The sequence below is a fragment of the Pseudonaja textilis genome, chromosome Z, assembly GCF_049901715.1.
Source record: "Pseudonaja textilis isolate UNSWEBS1 chromosome Z, rPseTex1.2, whole genome shotgun sequence".
In the NCBI taxonomy this organism is placed as follows: domain Eukaryota; kingdom Metazoa; phylum Chordata; class Lepidosauria; order Squamata; family Elapidae; genus Pseudonaja; species Pseudonaja textilis.
The window spans coordinates 10,505,590-10,518,287 of NC_142008.1; the positions used below are offsets into that span (position 1 = coordinate 10,505,590).

Here is a 12,698-nt window from a genome sequence, read left to right on the forward strand (position 1 = left end):
AGCACTAATAGCTCAACTTTGTGTTTCGTTTTCTGGACACATGTTTATGTTTACTATTTGGTCTTTGTCTCCATATTTTAAACCATCCTTAGTCATCTACAATTGGAATGGTGTCCAAATGCAATAAACAGCTAAAATGTCTGTACATCCAGAATGATCTACTGTATATAACTATGAGCAGCTGTCCAATGTGTTTTGAAACTGGAAATGCTCATTGAATATGTCCAAATATTACTCCCTGACTTGTTTCTGGAAAACTATTGATGCCAAGACTCTATTCTACCTAGCAACTCTGAATCTTCTTCTCAGTATGTCAATTCACTTAACAACTGTCTAGCTTAGCAACAGAAATTTGGGGCTCAATTGAGGTCATAAGTCAAGATTAAGCACTAACGTAAGGGGATTAAATAATTTGTGAACTATCAAACTACGTAAATCCAGTTTGTAGCAACAGCTCTATGCATCTCGCTGAACCTTCAAAACAATAGTGGGTCAAAGATGGGACAGATACCAACAGAGACAACATGGAGTTTGGTCAAGTCTCAAATTCTAAGTAGGATTCCAAAATCTCCTTTAATCTTGAGGGGGAGGGAATAAAAAACAGAAGTAATTATATTGACTTTCTTACCCCATCCAGTAAGGAGATATGCGGTGAAGTGTCTGTTAGAAGAGAACATGACCATGAGGAGGATGTGGAGATAAAGTCCTTCAACTAAGAGCCAATAAAAATTGGCCATTACACAGTACTGGAAAAATACCAAACTAGCCTTGCAGCCGACCTGAAAGTTACAAATCAAGGATGAAATGTTTATGCAAAGAAACTGCTGTAACACAGTAAATGGTTTCCTTTGTTTAAAACCTCTTTTGATAGATACAAGCTTTGACAAGACTTTTCTCCATCCATGAATTTAGCTATTGATGAGCTGAAACAGGCTCTTTCAACTGTTTTGGACTTAATTCAATGAATGAAAGCAAATGCCAAGTGCTTTTCAAAACCAGGTTGAGATTGATGTACTTGATTGTTACCTCCTAACGTAGTGGCATATTCATCATATCATTTTCGTCTTTACAATCAAATATCTCTCTGACTTTCTCACAGATTTCAGGGCAAGAAGGCCCAGGAATTAAAAACACCACCTCTTTTGAGAATCAGGAGACAGCAGAGGTATTAAAGACCACCCATTATTCAGAAGCAATTTGGTTTGGGAAACATGTTCCCATCCCTTTTTAAAGTTAGTTTATTCTACGGCAGCTGTGCCAGAAACAAAAAATAGCTCATGGAATGTACAACCCTGAGGAAAAACTGAAAAGGAATACTTGACTATTGTATAAGTGAAGCAGAATGAGCACAGCATAAATGATTCATTGCTGCAGAACTTTTATCACATGGACCATATTACAACGATGCCAACAAGTTAGGACTTTGAAGTCAGAAGTGGGCTCTCGAGAGGAGAAGAATATTCCTTCTTAAATTAGCTAAGACAGTCATGCCCATCTGAACTGTATGAGGCTGAACATGCAAAATATTAAAGTGATCCGTTGTTTTGCATTTTTGTCACAGAACACCTTTGTGAAAAGCCATGCCAAATTTAATTAACAGGAAGGAGAGGGGTTACACGAGGAAGCTTCATGCTGAAGACTAAAACACCTCCAATGGCTATCACATTCTTGGTTCTCATTAACAAAGCAGAAAGGAATTGAATCATAATATCTATAGATTTGAAAAAAAATGTAATTGCCATATTTCTTTAGGCTGGCTGCTCCATCAAGACGAGAGTTTCATACTAAGCAGCAAAATCTCTAAAAATCATATCCTGCGATGGTCTGAGAGTTCTCCCTGTCTTGTCCCATGTCAATAGGCAATATTTATCTACCCAAAATACCTGGGATAAGGAGTTAAACACTACAAAGGCTTCCATACAAAGTTTCTTTATTGGATTATATCAGGCATCCTCAAAGTATAACTCAACACAGTTATGTTGAGATTCATCTCATGTCCAATCTTTGCATTGTTGTCTTCATAGTGTGAAAAGATTGTTATCTTCATCCCATAATGATACAGCAAGGGGAGACTCCAGCACGTTGCTGGGTCCAAGTAAGAATGAAGAAAACTCCCCCCCAACCCAACTAGAGGTCAATTCAGTGACCAATCAGGAGTACAGATGTGACCACATGACATGAACTACATCTCCCATGAGGCATTCCCTTAAGGGGACAGCTCCCATTCCCAAACTAATTATATATTGTTTAACCAGCACACTCCCTTTGGCTGTGTATGTGTTATGAAACTCTTGCAAGCACTGCAAGACCTTTTGTGTTTACCAGAGTTGTTATTACATGTGCTATAACACTCTTGCCTGAAATTTCACTATAAATCCCTCCGTGCCCACTGGAGTTGTGTTTCTTCCACCCAAACTAAGCATGCTAAGGGCTGCTATCTTTATTTCTCAATTTCAGAAAGTTAAGATGCTTGATAGATTAATATTGTCCGGTGTTGGCAGGCAAAACTACATACATGCACTCACAAATATCACTATTCATTTTTTTTTAAAAAAATATTCGAACTATCTTTCCCATTTCTAGCACCACTCATTGTTAGGAAATTAGAAAATGTGATTATGGTGATCTTGCAAGTTCAGTGATAGATGGATCAAAGTTTCAGATGGAGAACTGAGAGGTGCTTTTTTTGCCCATTCCATTAGTCAGTAGTAATTTTACAATTATTAAAACTGAAATAAAGGCTTCCAGATCCCATTCCAACTTATTTCTATCTCTTTGGGTATATTAATTTCATCCTTTGATGTGGTCCCCTTTTTCATTTTTTCTTTAAAAAAACATCACTAGGCACAAAATCACGAGCCCCCCCCCGCCACACACACAAAAGCAACTGCTCTGTCATGTATACTGCCCAGAATTTTTATGTGTCGTGTAGCGCTGATCAAGACGTAAGGTTGAGGAAGGAGAACCTTGATTTAATCACATCAATGTGTGTATCTGTTGCATGTAGTCCTGTCTTCCCAAAAGCAGAGAGGAAGCCATTACGAGAATAACTTTCCCCCCTTGCAGTTTTACTCCGTTCCAATTCTTTTCCAACAAGCCAACAGAAGCTTCACTACCCTTGCTGGTAGTCATCCCATGTAAGATTTGATATAACCTACAATGATCTCAAAGATCATGGAAATGATACGAATGAAACAACTTCTTCACTTACCCAAGAAGCATGATCTGAACACTTATCTGTGCTAGTGTCGTAAAAGAGGATTCCATCTTTAATGAAAACAGAGACTGCCTTTAAAATGAAAGACAGGAACAGATTCAAATGTATGTAGTTCCGAGTGCAGTGAAGTTTCCTACATATGGAAAGAAAAACACAATGTAGATTCTGGAACCAAAGTATAGCTGAGGTTTTTTCTACTTAAGGTAAAAGTAAAGGTTCCCCTCGCACATACATGCTAGTCGTTTCCGGTTCTAGGGTGCAGTGCTCATCTCCATTACAAAGCTGAAGAGCCAGCACTGTCTGAAGACGTCTCTGTGGTCATGTGGCCGGCATGACTAAATGCCAAAGGCACATGGAACGCTGTTAGCTTCCCACCAAAGTGGTCCCTATTTTTCTACTTGCATTTTTACATGCTTTCGAATAGCTAGGTTGGCAGAAGCTGGAATGAGTAACTGGAGCTCACTCCATTACGCAGTGCTAGGGATTCAAACAGCTGACCTTTCAGATCAACAAGCTCAATGTCTTAGCCACTGAGCCATCATGTCCCCTTATTTCTACTTACCTTCTGTTATTTGATAAAAACTGTTAAGAAAAGGCTATAATGTAGGTGTAACTCTTGAGGGCCCCATACTTATATTTTTCTTTGCCCTCTGCTATTTACAAGCTGCTGTTAAGATATAATAATAACAAAACCTCTGCTTTTAAGAGACAGTCCAGAAACTCCTGAGGCATCATACATTGGAGCTAGCAGTGAAAGATCAGGATGTCTCATGCTCCCTCAAACAGCATAAAAATTAAATAGTTTCCAAAATGTGAAGTTAATCTAGTTTGCAAGTTCTTGTGTGACAAATGAGGGATCTTGAAGGATTTCATTGAAAACTGAGAAAAACTAATGCCTATGTCTTAACTTGAAATAATTGTTAAAGTGATTTATTTTAAGGCCTTTCATTTTTCTCTCTCTCCCTCTCCTTGGAGGGTTGCAAGGAGGCACTATAGTTTTACAGTTGTGAAGGGGTAAGCCCAGCATTTTAGCCTGTTTTTGAAAGAGCTGGGCTTTGGAGTAGTTATTCCCTCAAATGTATGGCTGCAAGAGATGGATCATAAGGAAGCACTGAAGAACTGATGCTTTTGAATTGTGATGCTGGAGAAAATTCAGGAGTCCTTTGGACTGCAAGGAGATCAAATCGGTCAATTCTAAAGGAAATCAATACTGAAGCTGAAACTCAACTACTTTGGCCATCTAATGAGAAGAGAAAACTCACTGAAAAAGACCCTGATGTTGGGAAAGACTGAAGGCAAAAGGAGAAGAGGACAGCAGTGGATGTGTTAAATTGGCGGCATCAATAAATTGAGAAGCAACCCTTTAACAGTTAAACATGTTTATTGGACATAACTGGTTACCCACAGCTGCCACAAGTTAACAGGTTCACGTGTGGTGGCAGGCAACAGAGGACGCACTCTGACAGCCCCGTTGAAATTGCAGCTGTCAGACTGGTCAGCCAACAACTCCCGCCTGAACTGCGGACTAGAAAGAGGACCACGTTGGTACGTAACACCCCTTTCCCCCAGCTAAAAACATGCGTACTCTCGTAAGTAGGTGGGGCATCGCCTGACTTGCCCCAACCTACGCGGCTCAGTTGGTAAAGTCAATGGAAGAGATTCACTTGTAAGGCCGCCTTCTGTAGAGGCGATGTGGATGCAGGAAGCTCTTGCTGGGTTGGAGTGGCGTCAGAAGGTAAGTTCTTGAGCTGAGACTCAGTGTTTGTCGGCTTGGGTTCGGAATTGTCGGTTTCTACATTCGTCGGTTGGTTGCCATCTTGTCAGTCGTCATCAGGTCAATGATCCGTGGATGAACCCCATCGACCTTGCAATTGATCGATATGGTGCCACCATATTCGGCCGTCAGATAGCCTAACTCTATAGGACTTTGGTCCTGTGACAGCTATTATCTCCCCTGGTACCCACAAAGGGTCTCCTGCAAAATTCCTCGCATAAACTAGGTCGTAAAATTTGAAAACCCTAAACTTGCTGGAGGAATCTAAGGGACAGCTCGGGGCGAAATTTGGGTGCAGCCTGTCAAGGCTTGTCCGCAAACGCTGACCCATTAAGAGTTCTGCAGGGGAGTGATTAGTGGCTGCACTTAGTATCGAATACTGGATTAAAAGGTACTTGGCTAGTTTGGCATGCCAATCGTCCCCCTCCATCCTCGCTAGGGTCTCTTTGGCAGATCTAATTGCCCTCTCAGCCTCGCCATTCAACGCTGGCTGATAGGGCACAACCAAAACATATCAGATGCCCATTTTGCTGCGAATATTTCAAACGTATTGACGTGAATTGGGGCCCATTATCGGACACCAACACATCGGGTAGCCCATGTGTTGCGAATAACTTGGTTAATGCCTTTATTACGGCCTCTGATGTTACTGAGTGCATAAGTGTGAATTCCACCCATTTAGAATATGAATCCACAATTATTAAAAACATATGACCCTTAAAGGGGCCTGCTAAGTCAATATGCACTCTCGACCAGAGGGCTCTAGCTGATTCCCATTAGAAAGGGGTAGCCGCAGCTGGCGCAGGCCTTGACAACTGACAAGCCTGGCAGGTACCAGCTGTTTCTGAGATCTCAAGGTCTAAACCAGGCCACCAGACATAGCTTCTAACTATAGCTTTCATCTTGACCATCCTGGGATGCCCTTCATGTAGGCTTTCCAAAACTTGGGGCCTAAGCAAGTGGTTGTCATCGATCAAAAGGGCTGCTGTTGTTGTTGTGGGGTCTTTGACTTGGACTGGAAGGGGGCAGTGACTCAGTGCATTGGTGTTACAGAGCAGCTTGCTGGCTCGATAGGTTAATGTATATGAATAAGCTGCTAAAAACAGGGACCAAAGAGTGTTTCAGGTGAAATGAATGTAGGGATTTGTCGGTTACCTGCTAAAATTCCTAATAAAGGTTTGTGATCGGTTATAACTTCAAAGCAATATCTGAACAGGAATTCATGGAATTTTTTTACGGCAGCTACAATAGCAAGGGACTCTCTGTCTAATTGACTGTAATTCCTTTCTGTGCTTGACAGAGTCCTCGAGAAATAAGTGATAGGCGCCTCATGACCATTGGGTAACCTGTGGCCAAGGACTGCACCAATGCCAAAGGGGGAAGTGTCACACACAAGAACAATTGGAAGTTCGCAGTCAAATTGAACTAAGACACTGTCAGAAGACACTAATGCTTTGACAGCTTCAAACGAGTTTGCTTCTTTTTGGCCCCAAACGCAAGGCATCTGAGCATCTAGCAGTCTGTGAAGTGGCTCATCCATGGACGCTTTGTGCGGTAGGAAGGAACTATAAAAATTCAAGAATCCTAAGAAAGCTTGCAGCTCCACCTTGCATGTAGGTGTTGGGGCTTCTTTAACAGCTCTATCCTTTTATTCAATGGGGTGGATTCCGGTAGCATCTATGCGGTAACCTAAGAAATCCACCTGAGGAATGGCGGATTTGCATTTATTTTTCTTTAACTTTAATCCAGCCTTTTGAAAAGAGGCTAGCACTGCCCTTAGTCGTGTGATAAGTTCATTGTGACTGTTTGTGGAGATAAGAACATTGTTGAAATATGGTATGATGCCATCCATGCCTTGAAGAAGGCATTCAATGATGCTCTGATATATGCTTGGTGCGGTACTTATGCCAAATTGTAAGTGTGTACATTTAAAGGCTCCCAGTGAGTGACAATAGTTGGGGCTTCAGCAGCCTTCTTGTCCACGGGGAGCTGTTGATAAGCTTGGGCCTTATCTAATTTTGCGAAAACGATAGACCCCTTTCCTAAAGTGTGTAATAAATGTTGGATAACTGGCACCGGATAGGCATTCGGATGTAAAGCCTTGTTCAATGTGCTGTGGTACTTTGCGCATAGGTGAATAGAACCATCTTTTTAAAATGGAGTCACTATAGGAGTTTCCTACCTTGAGAAATCCACAGGCTGAAGGATTCCTTGTGAAATTAATTTATCGAATTCCGGATCTACTTTCACTCACAACGCAAAGGGAACCCTCCTAGGCTTAAGCCGGATAGGTGCCACGAGAGGGTCCAACTGAACGAGATGAGTGTGCCCACGTATTTGCCCAATTTTTTGCTAAATACATCAGCAAACTCATTTAATAAATTGTCTAAGTCTCGGTCCATTGTTGACTAAGATGCCTTCCGCTTTTTCAAACCCTAGCTAAATGTCCCTTACGTTGACATTTTAAACAGATAACATTTCTAAATTGGCAATTTGCTCTCAAATGATTACCGCCACAGCTTAAACAGGATAGTTGTGATTGTGTTGGTTTGCTGGTGGGAATCCCATTCCTTTTTTTGTTGTGTCAGCTGGCCCCTTAGTCTATGTATGTCTTCTTTGTCAGTTGAGGCACCCTCCGGGACCACATCCTCAGAGTGGACGGATGCTTTAGCAGCAGCAGGATTTATGGTACGCGGATTAGAATTTTGAATTTCCACAGCAGAGAGTGTGGATTGCTCAGTGGCTATTGATTCTTCAATGGCTACTTTTAATGTAAGATTGGACCTAGCTAGGAGGCGACGCTGCAACCGAAGGTCACGTATGCCATAGATTAACTGATCAAGTAACATATCGAGTTCTCTGAAACCGCAATGTAAAGCAGCGGTTCGCAAGGCATCCATGTAAGAACTAATGGTCTCCCCTTCAGCTTGGGCTCTCCTTCTGAAAGCCAGACATCCTGCTACGTGCGATGGTTTCAGAGAGAAATGGTTGCCCAAAACTTCTTGCAGGGTCTCTCAAGAAACAGCCTTTAAAGTTTGAGGGGCTAAAAGGGCAGTTGCGGTGTCGGAAACAGTTGCACCACAAAAACTCAGAAAACAAGCTTTTTTTCTTTGGCTGGGAATTTCTGACAAGTCAGCAGCGTCTAGGAAACAGTCAAATCAGTTAATATAGATTCCCAGGTTTCAGAAGTCAGATGAAAACACAGAAAAAATGGCACAGACCTCATCGTGAAACGATTTGTGAGGGAAAAAAATCTTTCTTTGAGCAACCACGTCTCTATCAGTGGGAGTACACTTAAAATGATCCCACCTTTGTCGCCAGTGTTAAGTTGGCAGCGTCAGTAAATTGAGAAGCAACCCTTTAACAGCTAAACACGTTTATTGAACATAACTGGTTACCCGCAGCTGCCACAAGTTAACGAGTTCACGCATTGTGGCGGGCAACAGCTGATGCACTCTGATAGTCCCTTTTATATTGCAGCTGTCAGACCGGTCAGCCAATGAACAATGGCCATAACTCCCGCCTGAACTGTGGACTAGAAAGAGGACCATGTTGGTATATAACAGGATGTGTTAAAGTGTCATTGATGCAATGAACATGAATTTGGGCAAGCTCAGGAGGAGGCAATGGAGGACATGGCTTAGCAACTGTTCAAGAGTCATATTATTTCTACATGCTCCATCCAGACAGCAGCTTCCTGTTCTTTGTAAAGTTTTCTCATGAAGATGGTGAGATGTTCTGGGGTACTCATTTTCCTAAAAACATTCCCCTGCTGTTTATCCATGTAGTCTACACGTGCATTATGAAATAATGCCTTTGCCATTGTTATTAAAGTGATAATTCACCTTTAGCATTTTCTTATATTGTTGTTCAATATGTTGGCTTAGCTGGGCACTAAGAGTACCTTTATATCTTGGGGGACCCTGCTGCGGGGAGTACATATTTTTGACAAATACTCAAATGTTTTTCACAGGAGAAGAACATCCTTTGCATCAAAGGGGGAATCTGATTTTACAAATAGATAATTGAATTTCAACGCTCACTTCTTTTAGCTGTCTTCTTACAGAGATGACTCTTTTCTACTAAATATAGTCTTTGTATTTTTTAACTGTATATTTGCAAGCTATATTATTGCTCTATCGGGTAAGTACATATTGCAATTCCTAATTACTCTTTTCTTTATTTACATCCTAAAGATACAATAAAGGACTAAATATATAGTTGCTGCCTGTCCTTTTTTTCATACGACTGACACTGTCTTCTTTCATAACTCTTACTAGTAGAATATTTTCGGATTTATTGCCCCTGGGGAGGTCTTTTGCAAGTGGGGGAATGTTCTACAGTGCATCCTGTCTTTCATTTTGTGAGTCTTTCTCTTATGCAATAACTCTCTTTAGCAATCTTCTCCAGAATTTGCCCCCGAACTCACAAGCTTTCTGCAGTATAACACTGCCCAGTTTAAATTAGGTTCACTAATCAGCACTGTTATTTAATAAAATAACAAATCTTCTATGGCTGCTGCTGGTCTAAATCCATTTTAGGCCCTGGATACATTGAGAATGTTGAAATTATGTTCGTACTCACATAAAAATGGCTGCTGAGGGAAAGCTCTGCCCATTCGGAAAATGGCTGAGGTGATGAAAACAGCCAGTCTCAAAATAACTCTTCTTCAGAAGACAATTCAATAAGGTTGTCCCACGTAACCTCCTTTAGATCTCCTCAACCACTCACCTATTTTCCTCAGCAGGTGGGCCTCTTTGTTGGGACTACAAGGTCCCGGGCTCCGGAGGACTGGTAAAGCACAGGACTATATTCATCTATATATCTAGAGGGCTTGTCTAGGTTCCGAAAGGATTTTTAGAAATATAGGTGATGCTGCAGAATGGCACTTTGGTCTGCACCAAGCCAGCTGTTTTCCATTTATTATTTTAATTAAATAGTTGCAATTAAACACACCTGAACAAGTGAAAAACCTCAACATCCGGATCAGATTTTCTAGACTTAGAAGCTAAACAGCATCCAACCTATTTAGACTTTGGATGAAGATCCTAGAATTGTAGAGAAGACTAGAAGTCCAAAAATACCTCAGAAGGCAACAATAAACAATTTCCATATGATTTGGTCATATCCTTCAAATCACCAGAAACTGAGTTTGAATCAAAGGAGGCTTTATTTAAAATGTAAAATAAGGGACCTGTTAAATGACAAGCAAGAACATTAGCTATTCTTCCATAATACCTGGTCCGTGCCATGTTTCAACAAACTTACCTGAAAACACAAAATATGATGCTTCCTGCGATCAGAGCAATGAGAGAAACACTGTGTCCAAGGGTATAAATCGCTTTCAGCCAAACATAGAAAACCTATGAAATAAACATGTATTTTAATTGATTACCATAAGCAGACCTTTGGAAAAGATTCAGCAAGCCTTTTAAATACAGCAGGCTATAGAAATTACACAAAAAACGTTTGTACCTTTCAACGGAGATTTTTATTTATTTATTTACTTACTTACTTACTTACTTACTTACTTACTAAATTTATATGCTGCACACCTCACTATTGAGGCAGAGAAATGATGTTGGTGCTCACCTGATACGCCCATTCTCTGGGAGCTGTGAAGAGCATCCAGGCCAGGAAAGTGCTTCCATCTGCTGTTCGATAGGCTGAGGACACTCCTCCCTGCTGCTTGTCCCATTGTCCCCATTTTTGGCAAAGTCAAAGTGATTAGTTCATTGTTGTTCTTCCTTCACCATTGCTCTTTAATCTTGGCCAGGATTGGACCCAGGACTAGATGGTCTCTGAGTGGGGGTGGATGCTCTTCACAGCTCCCAGAGAATGGGTGTATCAAGTAAGCACCAATAGCCCTTTCTCCTGTGAGCTGTTCCAAGCATCCAGGCCAGGGACATACCAAAGCTGGTGTGTCCTACAGGAGGCTCTCCATCTGGTTTGGAGTCCCACTTCTTGTGTGAATCCTCTGTAAGACATGTCTGCCGAAAGCTGCTTCTGCCAAGGCAAAAACAGCCAGTCTATAATGCCTTATGAAGGGCAACAGTGATGATATCGCTGCCCTGCAGATTTCATCAATGGGTTGCCCAAGCCACATATATGGCAGCAGTCACAGGCTGTATGTTGTAGGATTTTACAATTGTGGCTCGCAGAGTGGAGGGCTGGAACAAGACAAAGAGGGCCCCCGTCTTCCGGTGTGACACAGTCCTGTTTATATAAACGTGGAGAGCCCTTCTGACATCTAGTAATTGCCATTGTCTCTCTAAGGCATGGACCGGTCTTAGACAGAAGTTGGGGAGGATCAACTGTGCCTGATGGAAAGCAGAATTTATTTTAGGTATAAAAGCCGGGTCTAGGTGTGGAATATACAAAGGTCTTGTCTCACTGACAGGGTGGCCAGTTCGGATATTCTTGCTACCAGGAATACCACCTTATAGGTAAGAAGGTGGAGGCTCATGGTTATCAAGGGTTCAAACGGAGGTTTGGTGAGCGCTGTGAGAACCTTGTTTAGATCCCAAGGGATATCAAATGGACCAGTGGAGGTCTCAAATTAGTGGCCCCACGGAGGAAACTACGTACCCTCGGATGATGTGCAAGAGAGCATAGATTCCCGCAGGAAATAACTGAAGCCAGTGCCATTAACTGTCTATGTAGTGTATTTGGGGAAAACCCCTTGTCCACACCCTCTTGGAGAAAGTCTAGCATGTGTGCCACTGACGGTGAGGTGGGGTCTATTTTCGTCTTGTCACACCACCTGCAAAAACTTGTACAAGTGGCATTATAAATGCGATCAGTGGATGGACGTCTCACCACCTGGATCATCTTGATGACCCTGTTGGAGAGTTTCTCACCTTTCAGAAGTCTCTGTTCAAACACCATATGGCCAGGTGAAGCCACTGTGGGTCTGGATGTTGTGTGGGACCCTGAGTGAGGGAGACTCTGGCCGGCGAAATTCTCCAGGAGTCAGTGATCAATAGGTCTCTGAGATCTGCAAACCAGACATCTTGGCCAGTATGACTTGATTAGTAGAAGTTCTGCTTTTTCCTCCAGGAGTTTCCTGATCACTTTAGGTATCAGTGGGAGGGGAGGGGAGGCACAGAGGAGACTGCGAGGCCAGGGGCAGTGTAGGGTGTTGGCTCCCTCTGCTCCCTCAGTTGGGAACCTTGAGAAAAATCTCAGTAGTTGAGTATTGAATGATGAGGCAAAGAGGTCCAGGATTTGATGGCTGAAGCGGTCTGACATCTCTTGAAAGAGTCTCGAGTGCAGGCGCCACTCAGAATGGTCAACAGTGGCCCTGCTCAACCAATCTGCTTGGATGTTGGACTGTCTCGAGATGTGTTCCGCCCTGATGAATTGATGCCTCTCTGCCCAGTGGCAGAGTCTCTCTGCCTCCCTCATGAGGGACTTTGAGTGAGTGCCCCCTTGTCTGTTTATGTGGGCCTTTGTGGCCAAATTGTCTGTCAACAGGAGGACATGCAGTCCTTAGATCTCCTGTTGAAATTTGTGGAGGGCCAGATGAGCTGCTCTCAGTTCCAAACAACTGATTCTGCAGGATTGCTTTGGGGGCCAGCAACCATGGATTACGAGAGACTGGTAATGTGCCCCGCTTCTGAATAAGCTCACATCTCTGGTGATTATTGTCTTTCAGTGCGGTTCTCTAAAGAGGCAGCCCTTGGTGATGTTTCTTGTAGTCCACCA

The 12,698-nt window shown here is 42.4% G+C and overlaps 1 protein-coding gene across 1 annotated transcript in view; it reads right to left on the reverse strand.

Moving 5' to 3' along the window:
• VIPR2 (vasoactive intestinal peptide receptor 2) overlaps positions 1–12,698 on the reverse strand; it is a 79,396-nt gene that overhangs the window by 14,031 nt on the left and 52,667 nt on the right. Inside the window, exons 5-7 of the mRNA XM_087918380.1 lie at positions 10,260–10,354; positions 3,212–3,350; positions 629–779 (exon numbers count right to left, since the gene is read on the reverse strand). Of these exons, the coding sequence (XP_087774506.1) occupies positions 629–779; positions 3,212–3,350; positions 10,260–10,354 (385 nt within the window). The remainder of the gene's footprint in view (positions 1–628; positions 780–3,211; positions 3,351–10,259; positions 10,355–12,698) is intronic.